General features: G+C 36.8%; 2 protein-coding genes across 3 annotated transcripts in view; one reads left to right on the forward strand and one right to left on the reverse strand.

Moving 5' to 3' along the window:
* Positions 1 to 153: 153 nt before the first annotated feature.
* Positions 154 to 14,933, forward strand: kctd3 (potassium channel tetramerization domain containing 3). The gene is made up of 20 exons (XM_077239792.1): positions 154 to 593; positions 1,167 to 1,220; positions 1,437 to 1,482; positions 1,642 to 1,715; positions 1,817 to 1,875; positions 2,010 to 2,090; positions 2,202 to 2,357; positions 3,310 to 3,400; positions 3,479 to 3,669; positions 3,758 to 3,873; positions 3,992 to 4,079; positions 4,634 to 4,750; positions 4,825 to 4,995; positions 5,072 to 5,227; positions 5,358 to 5,454; positions 7,098 to 7,300; positions 7,383 to 7,521; positions 8,684 to 9,249; positions 11,915 to 11,979; positions 14,194 to 14,933. The coding sequence occupies exons 1-19, from the start codon at positions 523 to 525 to the stop codon at positions 11,977 to 11,979; spliced, it is 2,541 nt and encodes an 846-aa protein (XP_077095907.1). The 5' UTR covers positions 154 to 522; the 3' UTR covers positions 14,194 to 14,933.
* ush2a (Usher syndrome 2A (autosomal recessive, mild)) overlaps positions 12,197 to 14,968 on the reverse strand; it is a 238,385-nt gene continuing 235,613 nt past the window's right edge. For both annotated transcript variants that reach the window (XM_077239789.1, XM_077239790.1), the window contains exon 73: positions 12,197 to 14,334. In XM_077239789.1, the coding sequence (XP_077095904.1) occupies positions 14,245 to 14,334 (90 nt within the window). In that variant the 3' untranslated portion in view covers positions 12,197 to 14,244. The remainder of the gene's footprint in view (positions 14,335 to 14,968) is intronic.

The raw sequence follows: 14,968 nt of genomic DNA on the forward strand, positions 1-14,968 counted from the left end.
TTAATTGATGTTTTAATAAAAGTGCTGATCATTTTTTACATTCGTAAAAACTTATTTAATTAGCAATAAAAAAAATATTGAGTACACCTTTAAGACTATAGATGTGAGAAGTCCAGCTTTCTACTCAAGACACACTTCCAAAACACATTGGGCGGGGTCTGCGTCCTGTGTCAGGAATGACGCTATCCGATTGGCTGACACTCTGATGAGTCCACAGCGTTCTAACATCGCTCTATGGCGCCCACAACACTGAAAGTAGCTATCCCAAGTCCCATGGGCTACAGAAAGGGGCCTTTGATAATTGAAGGCCATGTTTTGAGTTGTTTATTAAAACTCTGAATATGGAGAACACTGTGTACGAACAGCTCCATCTCATACGCCGTTCTTGTGACGCATAATTTATGGGTTCGCTGGGTCGTGAGGAAGAATAAAGAGAATCTTGAGGACTCCAGCTGGATCGATGCACAAACTGGATATTCAGATCGCGTGCATTCCTCCTCGCTAACCGTGCGGAATTAGAGGATGGCTGGAATTGGGAACAGTTCAACATCTGGAATGGGTGACATCATCCAGCTGAATGTCGGAGGAATGAGGTACGCTGACGTCATGACTTCTTTACATAAACTCGGAGTCAAAACAGTTTTATTTGAGATGAAATGCTGGGCAGCGGCTTTTGACTTTGATGTGATGAGCGCTAATATGTAACGGTAACAACCATGTCTTAAACTACAAAGCACATGATTTTGAACTCAGTCTACACGTCTTGAATAGGGCTATGATGAATATTATTACGTTACATAACGGGACCAAGACAATACAGTTCCTTCATCGCCCGTTTCTACATGTCCTAAACTATACATGATATATCTCAAAATCCTAAAATATCATCATAATTAAAGAAAAAGAAACAAAAAAACTTAGAAGATGCCACAATTTCCCCCAAAATTCAATGTTTACTTAAATTATTAATACTATACAATTGAGCTTTGGCATTGCAAAAAATTATAAATCAATTACATTGACACGTTTTAGGTGACCCCTATTCATTTTTATTTGTTTTACTGTTGAAACAATAATTGTAAACTGCATATTAGATAATTCAAGCTCATGAAGTGAAAGAAAAATCAGAAGTGATTGCATCATAAATTTGATCTACATGCTTTCAGATTTAGCACATCAAGGCAGACTCTGTCATGGATTCCTGACTCTTTCTTCTCAAGGTAAGATAAATGTTTGAAGCAGCACCACAGCCTTGAAAAATTTGCTTCGTTATGATATAAACTCTTTAATAGATCTCCCAGAATTATCACAGGAGATATCCTCTTTGTATGCAAATTTTCTAAAGCTCTATCCATTCTCGTTGAATAATTAAACTAATGTAGTCATTATACTGTGGACATTGCATAGCTTTGTATAAATGTGTTTTTCCTGCCCAGTTTACTTAGTGGGAGAATTTCAACGTTACGGGATGAAACTGGAGCCGTGAGTAGAAATATGTATCATATGCTATGATTGACTCAATGTCTTAAGTTCCATTTGTACCTGTAATTGTGTATAAAAATTATTTTTTTTATACTCGCCTTGCTCTAAATAAAATTAGAAATGTTTTCCAACTCTGAATCAGTTTTTTTCCCCAATAAGATATTTATTGATAGAGACCCAACAGCATTTGCACCCATTTTGAACTTCCTTCGAACTAAAGAATTGGACATGAGGTGAGATATGATATACCTATTTGTTATCCATTTCATATCCCAGAAATATATAGTATCTGTATAGTTTTTTATGTGTGTAATATTCCTGCTTTCTCTGATAGGGGGGTTAACATAAGTATCCTGCGACATGAAGCTGAGTTTTATGGTATTACTCCATTAGGTACGGCATAACTGGACTAGATATAAAACATAAACATTTTTAAAAACATTTTTTAACATTTTTTATGATCACTTGACAGGTGCATCTATGTATAATTCTTGCCTTGTGTTTTTATTTGTCACTGATATGGTTAGTCCGCCGCTTACTGCTTTGTGAAGAACTGGAGCGATCATCGTGTGGAAGTGTTTTGTTTCATGGCTACCTCCCTCCACCAGGTAGGGTGAGAGTAGATCTGTAGAAGAAAAAGACTAAAACAGTCACCGTTACTTCCTCTCAGCCAAGTATAACTCTAACATCAGCATGTTCCTGGTATTTGTGTCCTTCAGCTCTCCCAGCGAGGAGCAGTGCTGGTGGTCAGGCTGCAGCTGTTGCAGGTCCAGAGGAGCGTTCAGGCCCCAGTGGTGCAGAGGGGGGTTACCTCCGTTCATGCCCTCAGTCCTCTCTCCCTGGACCCTCTGGGGCAGATGGACCTCAAAGACTGGGTGAGTACAAGCCTTTCAGGGACCAGATACGGTATAAAGATGTTTAAAGATGCTGAGTAAAAACATGTGCGTGTATATATATATATATATATATATAATTCTATAGCTGTAGAATTGGATTGGCTATTAGCTGTCTTAATACAGACTGGAGAACAGCATCTGCTTCATTCTCCTCTGGTATGGACAGAAAGAGAGGAGAGGGGTGGGTGTGCCATGAAGACAGTATTCCCCTTACATGCAGTAGTGCAGTAGGCAGGGTAAGGTCATTTTAAAAGGCCTTTTATGTCCTCTGTGCCCAGCAAAGTCATGTGAGTGAGAGAGAGAGAGAGAGAGAGAGAGAGAGAGAGAGAGAGAGAGAGAGAGAGAGCGAGAGAGAGAGAGAGAACAAGTTAATGGACTGGCCTTCTTTTTAACCATTTTATTGCATTTTGGTGCAATTATTTATCACAATGCAAACTGAATATCATATAGAATCCACATCACAGATAATCTGTGTAGTAATTGACAGAACAGAAAAAAACAGAAACAAATAAAAATGTGTTTGCAGATGATTTGTTGAAATGGTCCAAAAAGAAAGTTAGTATAGCCATTAATAATAGGCAACAGCCAGCAGTTAAAACATTATAAAATGCTTGTTACAGTATTATCATATTTTTTTTAATGTGTAAGCTTTAAACTTTATTACTTAAATTATTAATAAATGTTACTATCAGTATTACAGTATCCACTGAATGCCACAGAACTGGAAATATGGTAAAAGTTTATGTGCTAATTTCTTATATAAATCATAAATACCTTTAAACAAAAAAGACAGTGAGCATAATTGAGTTTAGTCTGAAGGTTTTATTATTCTGACAAACGTAGTTTTATTTGAGTTTAATGTACTACATTTAGACCTACTGGCGTTTAAACATACTGGGTTATTGTTTTGAATTTTTTTATGTTGGAATAGGATCACCAGTGGACCCTAGAAAGGTGCTGATTGTGGCTGGCCATCATAACTGGATTGTAGCTGCTTATGCACATTTTGTCATCTGCTACAGGTAAAGCTACATATCACATGACTTTGAAATATAAAGTAATAAAGGTTATAATAAAGGTTGACTGTGATTGTTCTTTAGGATAAAGGAATCATCAGGCTGGCAGCAGGTGTTTTCCAGCCCTTACCTGGACTGGGCCATTGAGCGGGTGGCCCTTAATGCTAAAGTTGTGGGCGGCCCACATGGAGATAAAGACAAGATGGTGGCAGCGTCATCGGAGAGCAGCATTATTTTGTGGAGTATCCAGGATGGAGGGAGCGGAAGTGAAATAGGTGGGAGGACAGAACAGAAATGAAATGCACAGTCACTCATGTCATGTGTGAAGATTTTGTGAGATAATGTTTCTCTGTCTTTGTGAAGGTGTGTTCAGTCTCGGAGTACCCGTTGACTCTCTGTTTTTCATTGGGAGTCAGCTAGTCGCCACCAGTCACACGGGGAAGGTAGGAGTGTGGAACGCCGTCACCCAGCACTGGCAGGTAAAGCAATTCAGACTTTATACTACAACAATCATGCCAGTTTAATTTTTTTTCATTAACAAGCATATAATCAGGTTTCATATTTGATTATGTCGTTCGCAATATATCACTTGTACAGGTGCAGGATGTGGTGCCCATCACAAGCTGTGACACCGCTGGCTCCTTTCTCTTGCTGGGCTGTAATAACGGCTCAATTTACTATATTGGTAAGCTGCTTATCTTCTCTCAACTGCAGTGAATTTGTTTTTATATGACATGGGTCATTAATGAGATGTAAAACTGGCAGTAACAGAATCAGTGTTGAAAATGTAATTAAAATTGTATAAAGGCATTTGTTTAATTAATTTCACATAGTAAATAGGTTACAAACTCATATACAATTCATTATCCAAATGTAGTTCTGTGATCCACATGTTTATAAAGTTTAGTTTGTAAAGTTTTGTCAAATTTTAAAGGGATGGTTCACCCCAAAATTTTAATTTTGTCGGTTCTTACCCTCAAGTTGTCCCAAACCTGTATGAGTTTCTTTCTTCTGTAAAAAAAAAGAAAGAAGATATTTTAAAAAAAATTTGGTAACCAAACAGTTGACGGTAGCCATTGAATTCCATAGTAGGAAAAAAAATACTATGGAAGTCAATGGGTGCCGTCAACTGTCTGGTTACCAACATTCTTTAAAATATCTCCTAATGTACATGAAATATGTTAAATGAGAAGATGATAAAGGAAAAACTTAACTAAACCTTATTCTCTCCACTCTCAGACATGCAGAAGTTTCCGCTGAGAATGAAGGATAATGACTTGTTGGTGACAGAGCTGTACCACGACCCGTCGAATGATGCCATCACAGCCCTCAGTGTCTACCTGACTCCTAAAACCAGTGCGTCCAGTGATGGTTAATTACTCAATGAAGTGGTGGTGAGTCTGATCAGTCACTGATCTCTGTGTTTGCAGGTGTGAGTGGTAACTGGATTGAGATAGCTTACGGAACCAGCTCAGGGGCCGTGCGTGTCATCGTTCAGCATCCAGAGACCGTTGGATCTGGTCCACAGCTCTTCCAGACCTTCACTGTCCACCGCAGCCCCGTCACTAAGATCATGCTCTCTGAAAAACACTTAGTTTCAGGTACAAACTACACAGACACTGGACAATATAATGAAAAATGATGGTGATCTATAATTTTGGCCTTGTTTTGTTGAAGTGTGCGCTGACAATAATCATGTACGCACGTGGACGGTGACTCGGTTCAGAGGAATGATCTCCACTCAGCCAGGATCTACTCCACTGGCCTCCTTTAAAATCATCTCACTGGAGGAGACAGAGAGCCACAGCAGCTATTCCTCCGGCAATGACATCGGTGAGAGATTTGATTGTAGATTTCCACCATATCAGGAAGTGAAGGTACAAGAAGAACTGAGAAGCTGCTATTTTCCTGCATTGTCCTGTGAGCTGAACTGCTGTTCTAATCATGTGCTGTTTCTATTCAGGTCCATTTGGAGAGCGAGACGACCAACAGGTGTTCATTCAGAAAGTCATTCCCATTACCAACAAACTCTTTGTTCGTCTCTCCTCTACGGGGAAGAGGTACATGTTGAAATCATAGACTGTAAAAAAAAAAATATATATAGCAGCTGTGCAGCTTAATATTTTGGTGGAAGCTATGATTTTTTTTTTTTCAGATTTATTTAAAATTAGAAATGATTTATAGCATTATACATTTTTGATCAAGTCACTTTTGATCAACTTAATGCATCCTTCATAAAGTTCATTAAATAACTTAAAAAATTCATTATTATGTGATAAGAAAAGCATTGAATAGATATTACAAAAAGTAGCTTTAGAAATAAATAGACATAATGTAGCCAGAACATTATGGGCATGAAGGCATGAATGTGAATAAAAAAATAAAATGATACTCTAAATATGAAACTAAAACCACCAGTAGGTTGCGGCAGGTTTTTGTGTTGAAATACACATGATATGCAAAATAAGTATCTCATTATTTAGAATTATGGAAAAAAAAGTTATTCTAATATATACACACATATATTTAATTGATACAGTAGTTTATCTTGAAGTGCCCCTATTATGCTATTTTAAAATTTCCTAATGTTGTTTTGGAGTCTCCTACAACAGGTTTACATGCATCAAAGGTCAAAAAACATTTTCATTTTCTCATAATATACATTTGCACATCACCACAATTTCAATGATTATCAAACGACTCGTCAGATGAATCTCTAAATCCCTCCTTTCCGCGAACTACTCTGCTGTGATTGGCCAGACAGCTCAATCTGTTGTGATTGGTCTGCTGCGTACAGGAAACATGTCGAAAACAAAAACGCCCATTGCCAAAACAACGTCAGCTCTGCTTGTACTGAGGCTTCCTAGACCATAAACTAAACATAGTAACCAACAATGACGCCGATTTTACCATATCAATCCGAGTGCGAATGCAATGATGAAACACTGGAAGTTTTATGTTATAGTGGCCCACAACTGATTAGCAGAAGTATTTCAGTAAGACAGTAATAATGCGAGTTAACCAGTTAGCTGGAGACCTACACAATATAAAACTCAAAACTAAGTATTTTGAACACCATCTTTCAAGAGCAAGCGATATGCGAATCCTGCATTGAACTCCGAGATTTGAGAAGTCGTCAGTAAAATAAAGGTAACACCGCTAAAGTTTAGGATTAAACTGCTGTGATATCGTGGTAAAGATGAATTTTAACCACTGATTCTTCACATGCTCGTCCTTGGGCAGTGTAAAAAATCTGGCTTTACCTTCACATTGTAGAGCACAGCATCTTCTGGACATGATGCTATCCAGTATCCCCAGGAATCAGCTGCCGGTGTGAGGTTTAAGTTTTCCCTGGTGTCTGCATGCGCAATAAGTGGGCGGGCAATATGCTAATGTTTCGTCTTTGTGTCACAATGAAACGGCTTATGACTCGTTTGAAAAACGATTAATTTAATTGAATCAGAGTCGGCTCTTACTTTTGGAAGACAATAACTTTATACATGGTGCACTTTGCAGGATGTTTTCATTCACTTAGAGCTATGTTACACTACATGAAAGGTCATTTTCAAAAATCCATATTAGGGGCACTTTAACAAATAGAACCGTTTTGTAAAGGGTTACCCAGCACTAATTGATATAATATAAAAATAGTAAATGAATGAATGAATGATGTTGTATTGATGTTTTTCTATCTGTATTTCAGGATCTGTGAGGTGCAGTCTGTAGATGGCACTACAATAACTTGTTTTACAGTGCGGGAGTGTGAGGGCTCGAGCCGCATGGGCTCCAGGCCACGCCATTACCTCTTCACTGGCCATGCAAATGGGAGCATTCAGATGTGGGATCTCACCACCGCCATGGACACAGTCAACAAGAGCCTTGATGATAAGGCTAGGCGTGTGCCAGGTCTGATTATTACTGTACTGGAAAAAAGGTACATCTAAAAAGCCTATTGGATTAAGTTTAAAAGGATGTTAACTGTTTGCAGAGGTGGGAGGTCCAACTGAGGAGGAGCTGCTGAAGCTGCTTGACCAATGCGATTTGAGCACATCTCGCTGTGCCACGCCCAACATTAGCCCCGCCCCCTCAGTGCTGCAGCACAGCCGGCTGCGAGAGTCCTGCTCCAGGTACTAGAGTCCAAAGTCTGAATTATTGGAATAAAACTGCACCACAAGATTTAACTCCTTCATGGCAATTTTGTACAGTATTTGGGGGCTAGATGAAATTTCTAATCGTGCAATTTCTGATTTTGCTGTCATTACGATATTCAATCTCAAACAACGATAAAATTCAGCATGTGTAAATAACTTTGGTACCAAAAAAGTTTAAGTTTTATATTTTCATTTTTATTTTATTTGGGTTTGACGTGAACAGGTCTTAAAAAAATAGTTCACCAAATAATTTACCCCATAGTGGCCACAGCTGTTAAAAGAGCCATACAGATAAATGACTGCCGCTATATTCCTAGTCTTCTTTATGTGAAGGGACCAAGTTTTGGGTGTTTTTCACCCTTAAATCTAAATTTTGGATCCCACATACATTTATTTTGTTAAATTTGTTCACATTATGTAATCTTCAATAATATGAGACTTCAAGAGTATGAGAACGTGGCTTTAATAGCAATTCAACCATTTGTTTTAATTTAAAAGCACGGATTTAAAAATTGACAAATGTTTATGGCAGTCACACAATATCATCATATATTTCAGTCCTTTCCTCACTGAGAGCTCTCAGATGACTAAGAATATACTGTATATTATGCATATGCTACTTTTTTACACCGTTTTCGAAGACAGACATGGTCATTATCAACTGTCGTATGGAAAAGATCTACAAAAATATACATTTTAAGTAATATCGTAAGTGAATAATGTAAATAAATAATGACATTCATTAAATTTTTTGGGTCTGCAATTCCTTTAATGTTCTTAATGAATCTTGAGATTAACTTTGTCATCATATCCTCTTTATTTTGCAACACGGAAGTATGCTATTTTCTGTGAATGTGCAATACTTCCGATTAGCTGCTCTATAGGTAAATAATTAGAGGCATAATAAAGTGCAGTAAATGGTAAAACTATTTGTGCTACAAACCACTGAGTTTATGATTATAACAATATGTTCAAATAATATAGTAAGAAATACCAGTTTGCAATATCAAGCAGCATAACAAGCTGTTTTATATAGCTAAAAATAACTGTATGACACTGGAAGCCAGACACATTCTGCACCAACTCTTACGTTAAAATACAATATGAGCTGCAATATAATATTTTGTCATTTTGACAGTCTCCAGCTGCAGGCTCAGGAGCCCATCTTTGAGACAGCCACCTACGGAGCCCTGCGGCCGTACCGAGAGAGCCCATTGCTGGCCCGTGCTCGACGCACAGAGAGCTTCCACAGCTACAGAGACTTCCACAGCTTAAACCTCACCAAAGCCCTGCTGGAGAACCATGGCCAGTGCGGATCCACCGAGGACGAGATACGCCAGTCTGCGGGGGAGAACAGCACTGAGGACGCAGACAAAAGGTCCTCTACCGTGGATCTTTGGGGGTCTAGAGTTTCCGAAACCCAGTCAGCAGCCGCACGCAAACCCCCAGACAGCCCTGGAGACCAGCGACGAAGAGTTCATTTGATGGAGGAGGGGGCTGCGGACTGCCGAACGGAGGGGGGGAGGAGGAAAGGGACATTTGAAGCAAATTTTCTAAGTAGGAAAAAGGCACCTCTGGTTTCACAGCTGAGCCCCCCACCCACAGCAGCTGATGAAGGGGGCAGCGACTCGTCTAGCACCGCCTCACCCTCGCCAACTAAAGTGGCCACATCCCCACGCCATCGCAAGGGCCCTGACGCTGCATGTGAGTGATGCTTTACTCAGATTTGTCCTACACAGAGGTCATACCAAATACAATAATCTCAAGGTAGTTGAATTGATGATTTCAGAAGAGCAGCGTTTCAGGATGTAGATATGAATGTTGATCTTAGGTTTGGCAGGATGGCAGCTGGCAGCTAAAAAAACTCACTGTGTACAGAACTAAAGGGAAAATCCGCCACAGAAATGGCCGCTTGGCTTTTCTTCATGTGTCTTGTTAACTAGTTTAGATTTTATTTTGCTCTTTCTTATCTGCTTTTTTCAAGCTTAAAAATTAGATCCATTTGCCTAAAGTTCACTGGAGCAAATTAACAAAAACTGACTTGACGCAATTAATTTTATTCGACTTATTAGAGTTTTGGGGCCTCAATTATAAAATCTTGCATAGAAACCATACTACTTTTGGCCTAAGATTATTTCTCAAATGTGTGATTTAGAGAAAAGACTCTCCTCCAGATGTGAAATCTATACATCGCAAACGATCTTGAAATTGTGCACACCTGAATGGTTTCAGAACTCTGCCTTGTAAATACCCACTATTGTCATTAACAAGAACAGCAGTCCAAATCCTTTACTTGAGAGTGAAGCAAGAATTGCAATACTCTAGGTAAAGTGCATACGCCTGCTTAGAACCTGATGTGGCGCTAAGCACTTTTTATAAATATGAACTCTGGTGTGAATTTTAGCGTACCCGCTAAGATCAAATCTGTGCATACGCACGTTTTATAATTAGCTTTGTACGCCTGCACTTTCACTGCAAAATCTAAAAGAGCAATGTGTTCGATTCTAGTTTATGTGTTAGATTTATCTTGAAAATTTAACATGAATTTAAACTAAATTCACCCTTGTATCATTTAAAACCCATTTCTTTCATGGGTCAACAAACAATATGTTTATCACAATATCTGGGTTGCTCTCTTCCATACAATGAACGCGGATGGAGAGCAGGGCTTCTCAAACCCTAAAAAGATTAGAGAATGTATTGTACAATATAAAAACAAAAGTGGTCCATTCGGCTAATACTTTATAGTCAGAGGTTACAATTGGTTACAGAGAAGTTACAATTAAAAGCCTTGTCTTGATAATCTGTGTTGACATCCGAGGTCCTCATTTGCTATCATTGTATGGAAATGATCAGTTTGGATACTCCGCTCCTTTATACATGGGTTGAAGTACATGCAGGCAGATTTTTGGTAGACTATTGCTTTAATGGCTTGCTATTCCCTTATAAATTGTTACTTTTTTTAAAATGCTACTCTCCACTAACGGTACCTTCAAAACACTATGATGCACTTTATTGTCTGTCTTTACATCCCTTTATAATGAAAGGATTGAAAAGGTGAACTTCAACTAATGATCAGGTTTAAAGTGCAGGTTAGACTCCACTGCTGCTGCCGTTCAAACGCTTTGCTCTCTGTGAACTTTCAGCATGAATCTGCAGGAGATTTTTTTTCTTGCTCTATCTATTTTTGGGATTCATTCAGTGCCTTTTGTTAATTAAGATGCCGTGAGAAATCAAAACAGATTTAGCTTTTTTCCTGATGTGAGGGTTGGGTTAGTTGGATTATCCCATTATGCAACTTGTTCAAGTGAATCCAAATTTACAATTCAGCTCACAGAATAAGACACTTATCAAGAAAAGAGAGAAAAAGGAAAAAGCATGTTTAAAGACAGGTGCCAGTTTTTAAAGGTAATGCAAAATTCAAATTAAGAAATAAAATTTGTACTAATGGATTTTCCCTGTATTTAAAATGCAAACGTCTAATGTCTAAATGAATCAACATGTTGTGAATAATGTCATTACAAGGTATAATTTTATCATTTCCATTTCGACTTCTGTTGATAAGAATACATGGTAATGGATTATTTCTATTTGACATGGATATTATTTTGCAGTGTAAACTGATGAGCATGGTCACTTTTCCCCAGCCATTACACTTTGTGTATCCTACCAGAGAGAAATATTCAGTATATCAGTGATACATTTCCAATATAGGCTATTAATATAGTTATATGTTGCAAGTGAGATTATTATTTTAATTGTTACTAAATAGAAGCCTTTAACAAAGTACTGTATATACTTACTATGATGAGAATGATGAGATCTCATTAATGCTATGCAATGTGTAAACATTTTGTTGACATTAGGCCACATAGCCTGAAATTAAATGAGTAAAAGCAAAGCAGAAAGTTCTTTGGACAACAGCATGAAGCTAGAAAAATGAATAAAAAATAATTACCCCTTGGAAAATCTGCATGTTTAACCTATCTACTCAAGTCCTAAAATTATGTTTGCTCATAAATCTATAAAATCCTTTTTAAGGATTAAAAAAAAAATGGTTTGCTGGTATATTAATCTTTTTTTTTTTTTACAACAAAACCGGATATGCATACATTTGTTTTATTGATAAAATAAATCAATAATTGCACAAATTCGTTTTTTCGTCTTTGCCCAGTAGTCCTAACTCTTGTGAGCAATCAAAAAATAGTCTTATTACATTTTTTTTCCATTGAACATTTTAAACAGATTCCCATGTCATTTATTTGCTCTCTGAATGATATTTTTCGGTGACGGGGAATATTAAATTGACTTTTTGATAATACTTTATGCTTGCATTCAGAAATAGTCACAACCTGATTTATGTTTTCAGCCTGGATACTGTATGATTTCATCTCCAGGCACGATGAGTCCTCTTCATTTCAATATGCAGATTAGGTATGTTATATCTAACAAGACTGCTTTATGTTTGATCATATCAAGACTGTTTTATCTTACCTGCTGCGCAGATCATGGTGTGGCTTAAAGAGGAAATTACAGCTCATGCTACATGAAATATGGAAAAAATAAGTGAAAATGGTACAGTACATGCACTGCAGATTGGTACTCAGCTTCTGTACATCTCCAGTGGCACAATAAAGTAACCAAATAGAACTGACTCTTTGCTTTTTTTAATAAGTATGGAAACATCAACATTACAAGCACAACTTTTTTACATTTCACAACTTTCTAGATCAATGATTGTCCATATATAGGAGCACTTGTTCCATCGTACAAGACACAATAACCACACAAACCTCTGATTAAACTTAGCGTAAGCTGTTTTACAAAAAAATTAAAATAAATTATTGCAACAATAAATAATACTGACCGTCTTTTTAAAAAAAATACATGTAAAAATATGTTTTTTTAGGATAGTGCCATTTCAATTTTACTAATATCTATGTGAAATAATAATAATGTGTCTAAATATATTCACACTTGACAGGTTTAAAACAACCTATGAAAAACATCCACATGTGACATTGATGACAATTTTTGCAGTTTAACTTGACATTTAAGACACTTTGTCCATTGGCATCATCACAGTTGCGTACACACTACTGCTCAGTCTAGCAGGCACAACACCACATTAGCTGTCATTTCCATTAACTCTTTCCCCGCCATTGACGGACTGTTCCAGCTTTCCTTGTTTTCACTGTTATACGATAGGGAGCGCTATTATGCATATTCTGAAAGAGTACAGAAGTTACAGAAAACCCCCGCAATTTTCTCAGCTTTCAGTTCAAAATGTTGCTTTTTGTTTATTTGTTTTGTTTCAAACCAAAAGCTCTGTATTTTCTTTTGCATATATGGCATGTTCAGATATTTATACAACAAAATATTCTAGGGGCCATGAAAGTTTTGTTAAAATCAAAAATGCTGGCGGTGGCTGGCAACTTTTTTTTTTTTTTTAAATGCTGGCAGGGAAAGAGTTAATACCGATAGTCTAGGTCTAGGGTATGTCTACTGGATTGATTATCTTCCTCATTCATGTGTCTGTAGAGACAGAAGAAATGGACTTCCTCTCTATGTTGGCATGAATAATGTGGAGACTCAGTACATTAATACTTTATGATTGCGGTAATATTTCATAGCTACACAGCCAATCATAAGACTCCATTTAAAGCTATAATACTACAGTGCTATTTTAAGAACAGTTTGCTTCCTCTCTGCATGCATGCTAAGCACATTTTACAGCAAAGATCATCCTACGTCCGATAATAACATGTACAGGTATGAAATCAGACTAAACTAAATTTCAATAGAAGTAAGTATAGGGGTATTAAGAATCATTTTGATAACTTTTTTAATGTCACATTGGAAAAAGGTCATAAGAGTTTTGGGCGACATGACGAGGGGTAAATAATGGCCAATTTTCAGTTTTGCAAATGATCTGCTCGACTGGATTTAAAAATGTCACTGTAATGGATTTTGTACCTCCAACAATGCCGCAAGATAGTTATAAAAGATAAAAAAAAAAAACTTTTGGGAAATTCTATTTAAAATCCACTTAGCTTAAAAAAAATCAAGTTTAAATGGGCATTACGCTTCTGGGGCCGAATTCATAAAACATTCTTAAGAACAAAATTCTTCTTAACTGCTATTTTGTTCTTATTTTCTAACTTAAGAAAAAAGATAAGAATCATTCTATTCCCAAAACAGTTTTAAAGAATATTCCTATCTTTTTTCTTAAGATTGTTTTAAGAATCATTGATTAAATTGCACTTAGGAACATTGTTACGAACTTCTTAGATTTTATCTTAAGAATTTTCTCGTGAATCCAGCCCCTGGGTCTATGAGGGAAAATCGAGGCTTGTGAGCGTGTGAAACCCTGAAAATACGATATTTAAAAAGACTTTCTTTTAAACAAAATAAAAGGAATAAGCACGTATTAACGTAAATAAGTCATTCTATGATTAATATGGAAGCAATGAAGTCAGAGGTAGTCAATATGCACATACACTAACACATCTCTGACAAAAAAAAATTCCAGCATTATGAAAAACTGTTACATTTTCCTGTTACATTCCACTGTTTTATCATGGACAAATCAATATACGATCACTGCCTTATTTTATTGTTGTAAATGTGAAATTCACTCATCTGCAGAATAAATTGGAGAAGAATTCTATTTCCAAGGACATTCTCCGTACGAAGGCTTCACAAGTGAGTGTCTGTAAACATGGTTTGCTCCTTCTTCACTGAGCTGTAGCTTTTAATCGTCTCCCCAAACTCCTGATCGCCCACATACTGCAAAAAGATAATAGTCATCATCAGCTATGACCAATCCTTATCCAGGAAAGATGACTAGAGCTAAATAAAACAGTTGGTAAGAAATGCAATGTTGTTTGCTAGAATTGGACTTTTTACTTGATACATTCTCACTGTACTATGTCTGGAATACTTGATTCTGATTGATAAGTTGTGGCATTCTTCTGTTATATATTACTAAATATTTTTGTAAAATGTCTACTGTACTGTATAATTGACCAATTTCCTACATTACCGTTCAAGTCAGTGTGATTTTTTTTAATGATTTTGAAAGAAATCTCTTCCAAGTAATCGTCCACCAAGGTTGCATTCATTTGATACAAATACAGTAAAAACAGTAACATTATGAAATATTATTAGTTTAAAATGTTTTGACTGTATTTTAAAATGTAATGTATTCATGTGATGCAAAGCTGAGTTTCCAGCATCATTACTCCAGTCTTCAGTGTCACATGATCCTTCAGAGATTAATCTAATTCGCTGATTTGCTGCTAAATAAACATTTCTTATTATCAATGTTAAAAACTGTTTTGCTGCTTAATAAATTTGCGGAAATCGTGATATGTCTTTCCCCCCAAGATCTTAGATTAAAATAAAGTTAGAAAGAACAGCA

The sequence above is a fragment of the Siphateles boraxobius genome, unplaced genomic scaffold (assembly GCF_051911475.1).
Source record: "Siphateles boraxobius isolate OS27281-9 unplaced genomic scaffold, OSU_SipBor_1 22, whole genome shotgun sequence".
NCBI lineage: Eukaryota > Metazoa > Chordata > Actinopteri > Cypriniformes > Leuciscidae > Siphateles > Siphateles boraxobius.